Consider the following 12,053-nt stretch of genomic DNA (forward strand, 5'->3'; position numbering starts at 1 on the left):
TATGTCTGTTTTGTTTACATGGAGACAATACACTTGGATTAAGATACTTATACAATATAATATTTTTTATATTTTATATAATATACAATATAAAAATATCAAGCAAGATCGACCAGCTGCTTACCCTCACAAACCCGACTGATGCTGTTGAAGATGTAGCCAGTCTCACACTCACAGCGGTAAGAGCCTATCAGGTTGATACAACCATGACCTGCACAGACCTTTTCAGGGCCCTTACACTCATCAATATCTGCAGAGGGGCATGCGAAGAACAGAGAACACCATGATATGCACCTCAGGTAGGTTAGTAACATTGTAGTCTCGCTTTGCCAGACCTTCCTCCACAGCGCTGCAAAGGAGGGTCTGGCTAGTCCACACAGCATTCCAGGATGGGAGAAAAACGTTGTCTGGTTTATCGGCATTTCTTTTAACCAATCCCAATCCGGATGGGCGGCGCTAAGCACCGGGAAAAGCCACGTTGCCGCTGCAAAATAGCCTCGGGAAGAAACTTGTTTTAGTCGTGCAACAGAAAACTCAGATTGGACAGATAGTCTAGCTAGCTGTCTGGATTTACCCTGCAGAGATCTGAGGAGCAGTTAACCATAGTCCTCATAAATCGACCGGAGTTTAAAATTCCAACACAAACAAAACGGAAGGTAACGGACATCCGACTGAAAAGAGTGAAATCCGGCGGAATTTCCGACGGCAACGGAGCAATCCTGGAAGTGGAACGTTGGGGATATAGACTAGTAACATTGTTCTCTAGGAATGGTGAGTTTTTCAGCCATACCAACACAGCGTGTGCCCTCTTCATTGAGGTGGTATCCTCGACCACAGTTAACAGAGTTCCTCTGGCAAATGTACGAGCCAACTGTGTTGATGCAGATCTGCCCACGGTGGCATGGGCCCGTCTGGCTGACACATTCATTGATATCTGAAAACGCGGACACAGATGACATTGTTAAATCATGAAAAGATTGCTCTGGTCTATCTTTTATAACTGAATATACAGTTACTAAAAACTCACTATATCCTGACAGCAGCAGATTAGACAGCTAATCTGTAAAAACATCAGGTTCATCTGCCTCCCTCTAGTGCTCTCTTGGCATTTGCAAGTTTCCACCCCAGTATCAATCAATACTTGTGAACTGCGGTCAAACTGTAAAACTAGGCGTCGCTCATCAAATATAAATCACGTCAGTGTTACTGCATTGCCTATTTCTCGCCTCAAATGTTTGCAGAAACATATTTTAGTATACTGCTGTGAAATGAGGGAAACATTTTTTTACTATTTGATCGCAGTTCACAAAAAGTGAATGACACTGCGTTGGAGACTCCTAGGCTCTGATTGGTTGTTTTTCTTTTACCATTAGGAGCACAAAGAGGAACAACATAATTTTTTTTCACAGATGATCTGATTCATGTAGCACTGTCAGGATATAGTGACAGTTTGAGCAAATATGACAAAAGGTTTACCAACTGTAACTTTAAGGGCTGTTGTAGTATGGTGCTTACCAATGCAGTTGCCGAGGGCATCCTGGATAAAGCCCGCACCACATTTGACTTTAGGGAGACAACGGAACGAACCCTGTGTGTTTTGGCACTCAAACTCTGGGCCACAGTTATGGATGCCACTCTCACACTCATCAATGTCTGGATAAAGAAATCACAGGAAAATTGCCTTTAAAACACTGCAAATACCTAAACACATAGAAACACATTCAAAGATGCAAACTAAGCACAGTGTGACTGACCTTTGCAGTTGTTGTTGTCAGTGAGTTCATAGCCAGTCCCACAACTGACCTCTCTCTGGCAACGGAATGAGCCCTCTGTGTTGATACAACGCTCTCCTCCCCGACAGTTGCTGGCTCCCAGCAAACACTCGTTGATATCTGAGAGTGTTTGAAAGCAGAGGTTCTCTTATTGTGCTCATCTTTCCGATAGTGACAAACAATATTACAGTTTGTGTATGAAAAAAGCTTTCTGCTCTAATTTCTTCTGTCACACAAATGGAAACATTCAAGGTTTAAGAGGGGGGGTGAGTACTACCTACCCTCACAGCTCTTTCCATCTGGCTTGAGTTTGTAGCCTTTGAAACAGGAACAAGTTTCATTTCCCACACAGTTATGAGCGCATTTCCCTATAATAGAAACAAACATGTTGATAATTGATTACTGCATTTGCAAGATTGAATCAGTTAGGTGTCATTGACTTATTATACTATACCTTTGCACTGATCACTTAATACTGAATTGTCTCCATTGTCATTGGTTTCATCTTTGTTTGGTACTGCATGAGAGAAAAAAACACATCTTAACACCTTACATCTCTATCTTAAGTAGCACCCCTAAGACCATTAAAAATGTTGCAAGTTTGTTTCCAGTGCTGCAACTGAAAATTACTTTCATTATTAATTAAACTGCTGATAACTTTCTTAATTAAGTCAATCTTGTTTGGTCTATTAAATGGCAGAAAATAGAATAACATGGCTATTACAATTTCCTAAAGGCCAAGGTGACATTTTTAAATGTCTTGTTGTGTCTAACAGTCCAAACCCCAAATATATTCAATTTACTATTCAACAGGACAAATAAAAACCACAAATCCTCACAACTGGAAAGTTGGAACTAGAAAATAGAAGAAAAGAGTGCCTATGAGCAATTGTTATGGTCTATGTGAGCAACACACTAAAAACCTAATCAGTGTTTACCTCCCTTGAAAGCAATGACTAAAACACCATGACCACATACATCCAGCAGGGGGCAGTGTGGGCTTATGTTTGACATAACTGTGGCGCTTTGATTTTTAAAACATAATTATTCTTCATTCTTATGCTCATCCTCCAATATTTTGAGATATTTAATGTGTTTGGGCACACTGCTTTCTGTTTTTCTACCCTAATGTTAGTATGTTAGTTAGTTAGTTAGTTAGTTAGTTGCCATTTTTTTCACTCACATTCAGTTTTTGCTGTGGTCTGGTTGTCTGGGGCTCCATCCACGCAGCAGGCACGGGACACAAGGCCACACTGGTAGCCCACGGACAGGTTGTGGTCACAGGGTAGGCCCTTCTCCTGGGTCGCCTTCCCCAGAAGACAACAGTCGCAGCACATCTACAGCACACAGAGTAATACAATAGAATAACCTTTGGTGCATAATGCAGACTTAGGAGAGAAAAACACTTGTCACACATGACATGTCATAGATGATTATCAACCCCCATTCTGATGCACCAGAGGAAGTGAAACCAAAAAGGAGATAGTGGGATGATGTTAGTTGGTAAAATACTGGAGGTAGATGAAACAGGCTTTTACACTGACAAGTGAGGAGGATGTGATTGACAGATCAACCAGACAGAAAAAAAGAAGGCTGATTGAAAAGACATGCCAACTGACTGGCTTCAGACAGACAAATGAAAAGCAGTAAGTCAGTAAGCAAGACGGAGAGACAGACAGTGATGAGATGGCATCATCCCCTCTGGCTGAAGCATGCTTAATCAATCATTATGGCAGCCTGTTAATGTCAGTCGGGGAAGGGGATGAAAGGAGCAGAGTGGGGGGGATGGGTGTGTTTTAGTTTTAGTTTGGGCAATGAGGTTATATGCGTGAAATGTAACCATGTGTGGTGTATTTGTGTATTGATGGTAATAGCACGACAGAACACATGCCACAAGTCTTTCAAATATGACAACTCTATTAGTTATATAGTTGTTAACTCCTACTCCATTTGTCTCTGTGTGTTTGTTTCTGTGGTCTTGGCTCTGTCCCAAAACCCTCTGTACACTATTTGCCATGCACTGAACGGCAGACAGACAAGGTTAGCAACTATGGTGGTCATAGTATTTAGCCAGATATTTCCCTCAGGACAGCTGGATGTGTAAATAAGTAACATAACAAGTTCACCATATCAACTTAAAGGTGATAGTATGTCAGTGTTATGTCTACAGAGAAAAAAAGACATGACTGGTTGCACTGTAGACTCAACCATAGATCAAACATGTATCAGTTGCTCTTGAAAAACAGGAAGGCAATCCGGGCATTCCAAAATATAAGAAAAAAATAATAACAATGATGAAGGAAAAAATTAATAAAGACTATTGTAGTTGCTAAAACCACTACAGCTATTACAATAAAGGTTTTTATTTCCTTCCTCATCGTTATAATTTGTTATTATATTTTGTAGTGCCTGGATAGCTTTTCTGTTCATCATGGCCATAAGATGAGTTAAAAAAAAAACATCTATTCACCCAACCTCATTGTTAAAGGTCCCATGACATGCTGCTTTTTGGATGCTTTTATATAGGCCTTAGTGGTCCCCTAATACTGTATCTGAAGTCTCTTTCCCGAAATTCAGCCTTGGTGCAGACTGCCTTGGTGCAAAGTGGCCTTGACCAACTGCCACTTTGCTTGTTTGCAAGCCATGATGTCTCTCTCATTCTCATGGGCGGGCCAAATTCTCTGGGCAGGCAAAGCAGAAAGAGAAAAATTTGCCCCTTATGAGGTCAAAAGGGGCAGATTCCAGATCGGCCCATCTGAGCTTTCATTTTCTCAAAGGCAGAGCACGATACCCAGGGCTCGGTTTACACCTATCACCATTTCTAGCCACTGGGGGACCATAGGCAGGCTGGGGGAGCTCACATTAATGTTAAAAAACCTCATAAAGTGAAATGTTCATGCCATGGGACCTTTAAAGAAATTGTTCGACACTTATATATGAAAATATACTTATTTGCTTTTTTTAAGAGAGTTAGATTGATAGCAGATTGATACCACACGTCTGTGCTTCAAGTATCAAGCTGGAGCCATGAGACAGTTAGCTTAGCTTCTCATGCCAACTGGGGGAAACACCTAAAAAGGTAGTCTCACATTGCCACACCTATCACCACAGTGCTTTGTCAGTGCTGGAGTATGGTCTGGCTACCCCGCTTCCTATCTATGTATCTATTTTGGAATAGAGGGCGAAAACATTTTGGCTTGTTTGTATTTCTTTAAACCAATCACAACCGTCCTTGGCGGTGCTAAGCCCCGGATGCAGCAACAGTGCCTTTGCAAAATAGGTAGTGGATGTAGCGGAAGGGGCATTTTCGGATGTCAGGATTTATGCCAGCACCATACATCCAGTAAGCCAGACTAGTTCAAAGGTAACAAAATCAAATGCATCTCTGAAGCTCACTTATTAATATGTTTTACCTTGTTTGTTTACAGGTTGTGGCTTTAAGGGAAATCATGTGCTGAACTCTTGCAGGGATTTCATGATGTCTCTCCGCCTGTCACATGATGACTACACTTTAGGAAGTCACTTTGCCCGGCCAAGAAATAGTTATGCATACAACTGTAAAACCACAAATTTCAACTTTTACACTTTGGTTTTTGTAAACAAAAGACATATACTGTAATGTAGTAAACATTAGAGGTGCTGGTAGGCAGACTTTTTTTCTTTCTTTTTGTCTTTATGCTGGCTGTAGCTCCATAGGTAACGCCCAGACATGATGGTGGCATCAATCTCCTTATCTAACTCTCAGCAAGCATTTCTGTAATGGATTATTGTTCTTATTGTTAGGATTATTCTTTCTCGGTTTCTGTCCTACGTTTACAGAAACACTAAGGGTTTATGGTGAGGTCTGATTTTAATTTCTTGTTTCACAATGTAATGAAACCTTTTGATACTGTATTCTGAATGTGGTTACTTGCACATTATTTTATCCAGTAAGAGTAGGTGAAGCCATCTACTCATACATATATTTTGTCTTATTTAACTTACCTGTGCACATTTAAGTATGAGCCACCACCGGCACTTTACAGTCGATCAAGTAAAGACAAGCTGTCCCACTGACAATTATCTCATCCTTTTAAGAAAATGCACCAACTTGCAACCCCTCCTTTTTACATTTTGTCAAGCATTAGTCTTGTGTATCTTGTTGATGTGCAGATTATGTTGTGAAAATATAGAGACACTCTGAGGGTTGGGCTGAAGAAATAAAAAGATAAAAAGGCTGAAAAGTGCTTGGACGTGAGCCTGCGGAAGATTCTAGAGTCAGAGCTGAATTTATAATCTATCTGACAGCAAAAAGCTCCATTCCTCCCTGGAGTGACATGCCTCATCCTGCTCACAGCGCACACACACACACACACAGACAAAGACACACACAAATGCACCATCCCTCTCATCAATCATTTGCCTCTAAACTGGCTGTCCAGCAGAGTGATGTACTGTACATTGATTGAGTAGAGGGAGATTTTTGGTGCACACTGTGATTTAATTTACTCTTTCACAGTATTTTCAGCTAGTAAGGCACACACACACACACACACACACACACACACACACACACACACACACACACACACACACACACACACAAACATAAACGTATGTACAGTATGTGCACATACAGGTACAAACACACCTTTGTAGTCTTGGTCTCGCAGGTGTTGGTGAATAAAGATTCACAGGCTCCTTGGGCTTTGGCCATGTTGATACCAGTGGTGCACATGTTATCCTCAAGCACTGTTACACAGCACTGCTCCTGCACTATCCTGTCAGCAAGGAAAAAACACAAAACACAGGTGCTGCATTTATTCTCAGCTCTATCAATAATCTACTCGCAGCAGTACAACTCTGCCTTCAAGTTTAGCCCATTAAAATTAGCCTGAGGCAAGCCTGATGGGAATCATGAGTTGTCAAAATGCGTGGATAAGTGCATGGGTTGAGTAAGTCCTCTGTGGATTCCAAGGAAGGCATGGGATGTTTATTGTGTTTTGCAATGCTGACATTACTAGACTTGAACTAGGTTGAGCAGCACTCCCAAGGCCGTTGTTCTGTTGTTTAACCAACATTCCAGTCCCATGATAAACATTTGGCCACCTCCACATGTCCTTACTCAGGATGGGATTGTGTTTTTTTTTTTTTAAGAATTGGATTTTAGTATAATATCACTAAAACAAACTGGCCCCTTTAGATAAGCATGCTGTGTACTCTGAGAAAAGTTGCACACTAATTAGGGACAGTTGCCAGTACATACAGTTTGCTTGGGGTAAATGACATCACCAGGACAGGATCACACCACCATTCCCTTAGAAATCAGTGATGACATGTTACAGATTTAAAACACTAAGTGAGAAACAACCTTGACCTTATGAGCTCTGTGCAAATGAGGATCGTAAAATATATATATCTCTACAGGGATCAATAAAATACTGTATATTACTATGATGGCTGATTAAATGTCAAAAGCAATATTTGAAACAAGCACAGCCCCTCACATGAGACCACTATTATCAAAATATCAGTTACTTAATGTTTCTGTTAGATCAGATTTTTATTGTATTGTCTAGCATTTGCTGTCTGTTAGTGCAGTCCAATCCTCTCCTCTCTCCTTCCAACCAGCCTCTTTATCAACTCTTACCAGAAATCTCTTTCCAAATAACTAGTGTAGATCTCAAATTCACTTCAAGGCGCACACCTCCTCTACAGAACCTTTTAAGGGCACAGTTGCGCTCCTGTTTTCTTTTCTCTTCTCTCCCCTCTTTTTCTTTCATGCTGTTTTTCCCCTTTGGTGTCTAAAGAAATCGTTCAGATTTCCTGTTATTGCCTCCCTCCATCCTCCCTCTATGTCGCGTTTCACCTCCAAGGTATTTCCTGGGTTTTGAAACAGCCCCTCTTCTGACCCCCCTCACCCCTTTTCCACCCTGCTCCCCCACAAACCTCTGCCCTTTTCCTTTCTTCCCCACACACTATAATTTAGACAAATTTAGGATCACTTAGGGTGGCTACAGTAAATGTGTTTGCCATCAGTGTTCACAGCAGAAGATCTCCCTAGCTTAAAGGCCCTGAACCTGTGGCAGCACACCCTCTAGGGTTACCAGCAGACCTGTTATTATCCCATCACTATTAGTGTTTCCTGCTCTCATGTGAAGTGAATAATGTGCCTGGAGATTTACGGGAGTAAGGTAAAACAATCTCATAGGCCTACAGACATCCCATACATGGTACAGGCCAAATCCCTTGGGGCCAATACTGCAGGAGCTTCTGTGGCACAGATAGAAAATGTAAAGATTGTTACAAAGGGTGCAAGAGTTAATGACTTGTGAATCTGAATAAGCCCCTAGCCAACCAACCATAAACCTTATGGTGTATAGATTTGCAATCAGCGAGAGCAAAGTAGCAGATAGCGCCTGCTCACCTGCATGTGTTTGACTCAGAGATGAGAGGGAGGGATGCACACTCTTCATTATCATTGCCACGCTTCTGGCCATCTTTACAGCAGTCCTCTATGGAGATCTGCTCCACTCCTACAAACATTAAAAAAACAACACAAGGTGAGTCTGTGTGAACAGGTGAAAAGGTGCACATCCCATTCACTGTGCACTGTCAGAGGGACATTTTCATATCCGGCAGTGTCTGGTTTGCTGCAGTGAGGGGACCCCCACCAACATAATCACTGCAGGAAATAGAGCCCAGATGGAGTACTGCTGCCTCTGCACTTATCACACCTGCCTGCATATCAACAAGGTGGTTACCACACTCGCTCAAGGCTAGTTTTGAGCCATTTAAGCTGTTCATGATGAAACAAAATATATCTAATGATTTAAGCATTTTTTTATGACATTATGCATTATTTCTTTGACAAACATTTTCTTTTGGCAAACATAAAAGTGATTAATGCTGAGTAAAAAGGGTTATGATGATCAGATTTGGAAATCTAACCCGAACAAAAAAGAATAAAGAATATAAAAACAGATATTGTCCTCTAAAGATGGAAAAACAAAATTCAAAATCTGTCTGGCAATTTGAATTGCTCATAGGCCTTTTTTTGCCAAAGACAATGAATGATGGATATGTTGTTGCAGATACAAGAGAGGATTTTATTTTACTGGAGCACACCCAACTCTGTGGTGATCTAGCTGTTTATTCATGTGGATTAGAGAGTGAGGAATGCCTAAACTCTGTAAACAATCAGCTGTCCCAATCAAATCAAGTACATTCATGCGCCTGTGGTTTGTGTGATCTGCCAAACGTGAAATAGCTTTGGCAGATCAGCTACTTGGACTTTTTTTTTGCCTTCGGCTCAAACCAGAATAGGTGCTCCGAATTGTTATTAACAGCAAGTCCTCAGTGATAAAAAAGCGAAAACAAACTCACCGTGAAATAAATTTTGTTGAACCATTGTAATATAATACGAGTTGTTGCTGGTTAGTGACTGAATGCTCTGAATTATTGGGAATAGTGATTGTGAAATGCCCTGAACAAATCCATCTGCTTGAGACACAGTGTCTGCCGTGACCAGTCTGGCAAGAGTCAGCAACCTCAGTTAATAAGTTAGATGACGTTGGGAGGACAAGTGTCTGGAATAGCAGTCCTCAGTTTTATAGATTTGCTGCTTTCTCCCAGAGGTGCAGGAGGTTTTTTATTATAACCAGTAAATCAAATATGAAGCACAAGCAGGAATAGTCATCATCACAAACAGTTTTCTGCACTGATAAGCTTTGTAATAACACAATGTTAGCATCACAATAAAATGCTCAACTTCTCTGAATAGTTTGCAGCCTTGTGTAAACCCAGTTCTGCAGCCCAGCACTAAGTAGGGGCAAGATATAACAATGACTAAGAGTTTATTAGTATTATTATAGTATTATAATCAACATATGTGGGGGTTTTTCTCAAGAAAGGCAGGCATTTCTCCAGGGTAGGCTACAGAAAAACAAAGCACAGAATTAAAACACTGTGACCATTGCTACTACAAAAAGGATGATTAAACTGGCAGACAGGAGTGACTATGGACAGAGGATTTATTACTAGGCAGCCACATTAGCTGACTCACTACTGATTTCTGGAAGTCTGGCAAATCCCAGAATCCTCGGGCCAATAAACCTTGTAGCAGCTGGATGAAACAAAATGGCATTTTAAAAGCTTTTCACATGGGCCTACCAAGTGGGCCCTCTCATAGTGTCTCTGTCTCTGAATGTTTAAGACATCTATCTGTTTGCAAAGTGACAAAGTTTCCAATGAGACAAAACATTTAGCTTACAAAAATATAATTTGGATATAAATGTACACTGAGTGCGACCTTACACAAAGTTTTCAGTTTGTATATTTTAAATGACACTTGGTCTCATACTGTAACAGCTCACACTGCTCTGTCCTAGAGATTTCTCCCCACAGTAGCACTCTGCTGATAACTAACTCTAACCCACAAGGCATCACAGAGTCATTCCAACGCCACCACTGTCTGCTGCTCTAGCTAACCTAAATTGAAATACCAGAAGTGCCTTAAAGCTGTGTGGTGCTGTTTTATCAAAAGAGGCAAACCAGGCGCAGCCGTGCTCCGGCCTAGATGCAGTCTGCCACAGTTCTCTGTCTCTGTGATGCATTGTCTGTCTGGACCGGGCTGATTTCCATCTTGGATAGCAGTGCTGGTTGTGAGGGCCATTCTTTCTTGGCAGAGCAGCACATGGCTTGCCTGCGTCTAGACGCCTCATGTAAACACGGCATAATGAGCCCACTGGTGGAGCATTAGCCTTAGCCAGACATCACAACAGCAGTGTACATCTCTTTCACAGGCTGCACTTGAGGCTTTTATTTGGAGGTTTCTGTCAATCTTAGTTATATACAAAGACTGACACAGGACGTAGATGTTTTTCTATCTATCTATCTGAATTTTACTCCAAACTGATCCGTGACACCAACCCCTTCAAAGAAAAAGTGGCCCTGCTGACTGTGAAAGTTGCCCCATGTGTGACCAGGGCACCATGCACATTTGGATATGTATAAATCACACACCTCTGTCCGGACCACCCTGTCCTGGTGAGACACTGGTCATTCTGACATAGCATCACAGCATATCAAGGCACTTGGCCTTTGACTTGCAGGGAAGAAAAACTCTTACATACAACTTAAATGCAAAACTGTATTTTAACACTCTTAATGTGACATCTTCTTGTATCACTTTATAAATCAAGTTGCATGTAGGTTATAGCCTAAACAAAATGCAATGAATGAAAGAGAGAGTTAAAGACACAGTTTACTTTTTGATATGACATTTTTAAGTTGCGTAAATATGTAGCATCTGGATTTCTGTCCTACACAATGCAGTGTGCAAAGCGTTTACAGCTGCTAGACATTACTTTATATAACACTGAATATCATTAACTACATTGTAAGTTGAAAGAGAAAACAATAGAACCAGAAAAAAACCTTCTAAAGCAGTTATCATGGTGTTTTGTTATATATAGCCTATACAATGTTAACCCTACTTCAGTACAAACCTGCAACACTTTGAAGCACCCAGCTTTGTGAACTGTGCTTTTATCACATGCCCCAACTAGTCCTGTGACAAATTCATCACCTCCCTGGGTCTCACTCTTTGCCTATCATCACTTTCATTCTTACTGTAAATACCTTCACAAATCCATGAGAAATGTTATCATGCAATATATAATATCCACCCACATCAGCATCAAATAGCTGCCTGTAACATTCTTTGGCTTGGTGTGGTTTATCTTAATTAAAAGTCGTCACGTAGTAGGGATTTTTACAGAAAGGTAACTTACCTTGGCCAAGGAGAACTCCGAACAGAGAGCAGAGCAGCACTACACACGGAGCCATTGAATGAGAAAGAGAGATTCAACTGGGGGAAATAAAAGGTGTCCGAGAGCTCTGAACTTGCCTATGCTGTTTTCCTGCAGGATGTGTAAATAAACAGCAGTGTTCCTTTAAAAAAAGAAAGACCGAGTCCGCGGGAAAGACGTAGATGTGATGGAGCTGAGTGAGTCGCAGTTGCAGCTGACTGGAGGAATGAGCGTCCAATTATGACACTGCGAGGGGCGGGCTGAGGCCACAGACAGCGACGTAAAGCCATTCATCGTAAGCTCATTTACAGTATATTACAAATAAAAAAATATAATTTCGCTATTGAGACTTACAGATTGGTTATAGGCAAGGCAAGTTTATTTATATAGCGCATTTAAGCAGCAATTCAAAGTGCTTCACATAAAAGATTAGATTAGAAGAAGTGAGTTTATACTGTAATGTATTACTATGTTCTGACACTTGGCTTAT

At 41.1% G+C, this 12,053-nt stretch overlaps 1 protein-coding gene across 2 annotated transcripts in view; it reads right to left on the reverse strand.

Annotated features, from left to right (window-relative positions):
• Nucleotides 1-11,800, reverse strand: part of fbln1 (fibulin 1) — a 30,054-nt gene extending 18,254 nt beyond the window's left edge. For both annotated transcript variants that reach the window (XM_078257440.1, XM_078257441.1), the window contains exons 1-10: nt 11,546-11,800; nt 8,179-8,287; nt 6,403-6,532; nt 2,956-3,109; nt 2,227-2,289; nt 2,054-2,140; nt 1,755-1,892; nt 1,516-1,653; nt 791-934; nt 125-250 (exon numbers count right to left, since the gene is read on the reverse strand). In XM_078257440.1, the coding sequence (XP_078113566.1) occupies nt 125-250; nt 791-934; nt 1,516-1,653; nt 1,755-1,892; nt 2,054-2,140; nt 2,227-2,289; nt 2,956-3,109; nt 6,403-6,532; nt 8,179-8,287; nt 11,546-11,600 (1,144 nt within the window). In that variant the 5' untranslated portion in view covers nt 11,601-11,800. The remainder of the gene's footprint in view (nt 1-124; nt 251-790; nt 935-1,515; nt 1,654-1,754; nt 1,893-2,053; nt 2,141-2,226; nt 2,290-2,955; nt 3,110-6,402; nt 6,533-8,178; nt 8,288-11,545) is intronic.
• Nucleotides 11,801-12,053: the final 253 nt, after the last annotated feature.

The sequence above is a fragment of the Sander vitreus genome, chromosome 8 (genome assembly GCF_031162955.1).
Source record: "Sander vitreus isolate 19-12246 chromosome 8, sanVit1, whole genome shotgun sequence".
In the NCBI taxonomy this organism is placed as follows: Eukaryota; Metazoa; Chordata; class Actinopteri; order Perciformes; family Percidae; genus Sander; species Sander vitreus.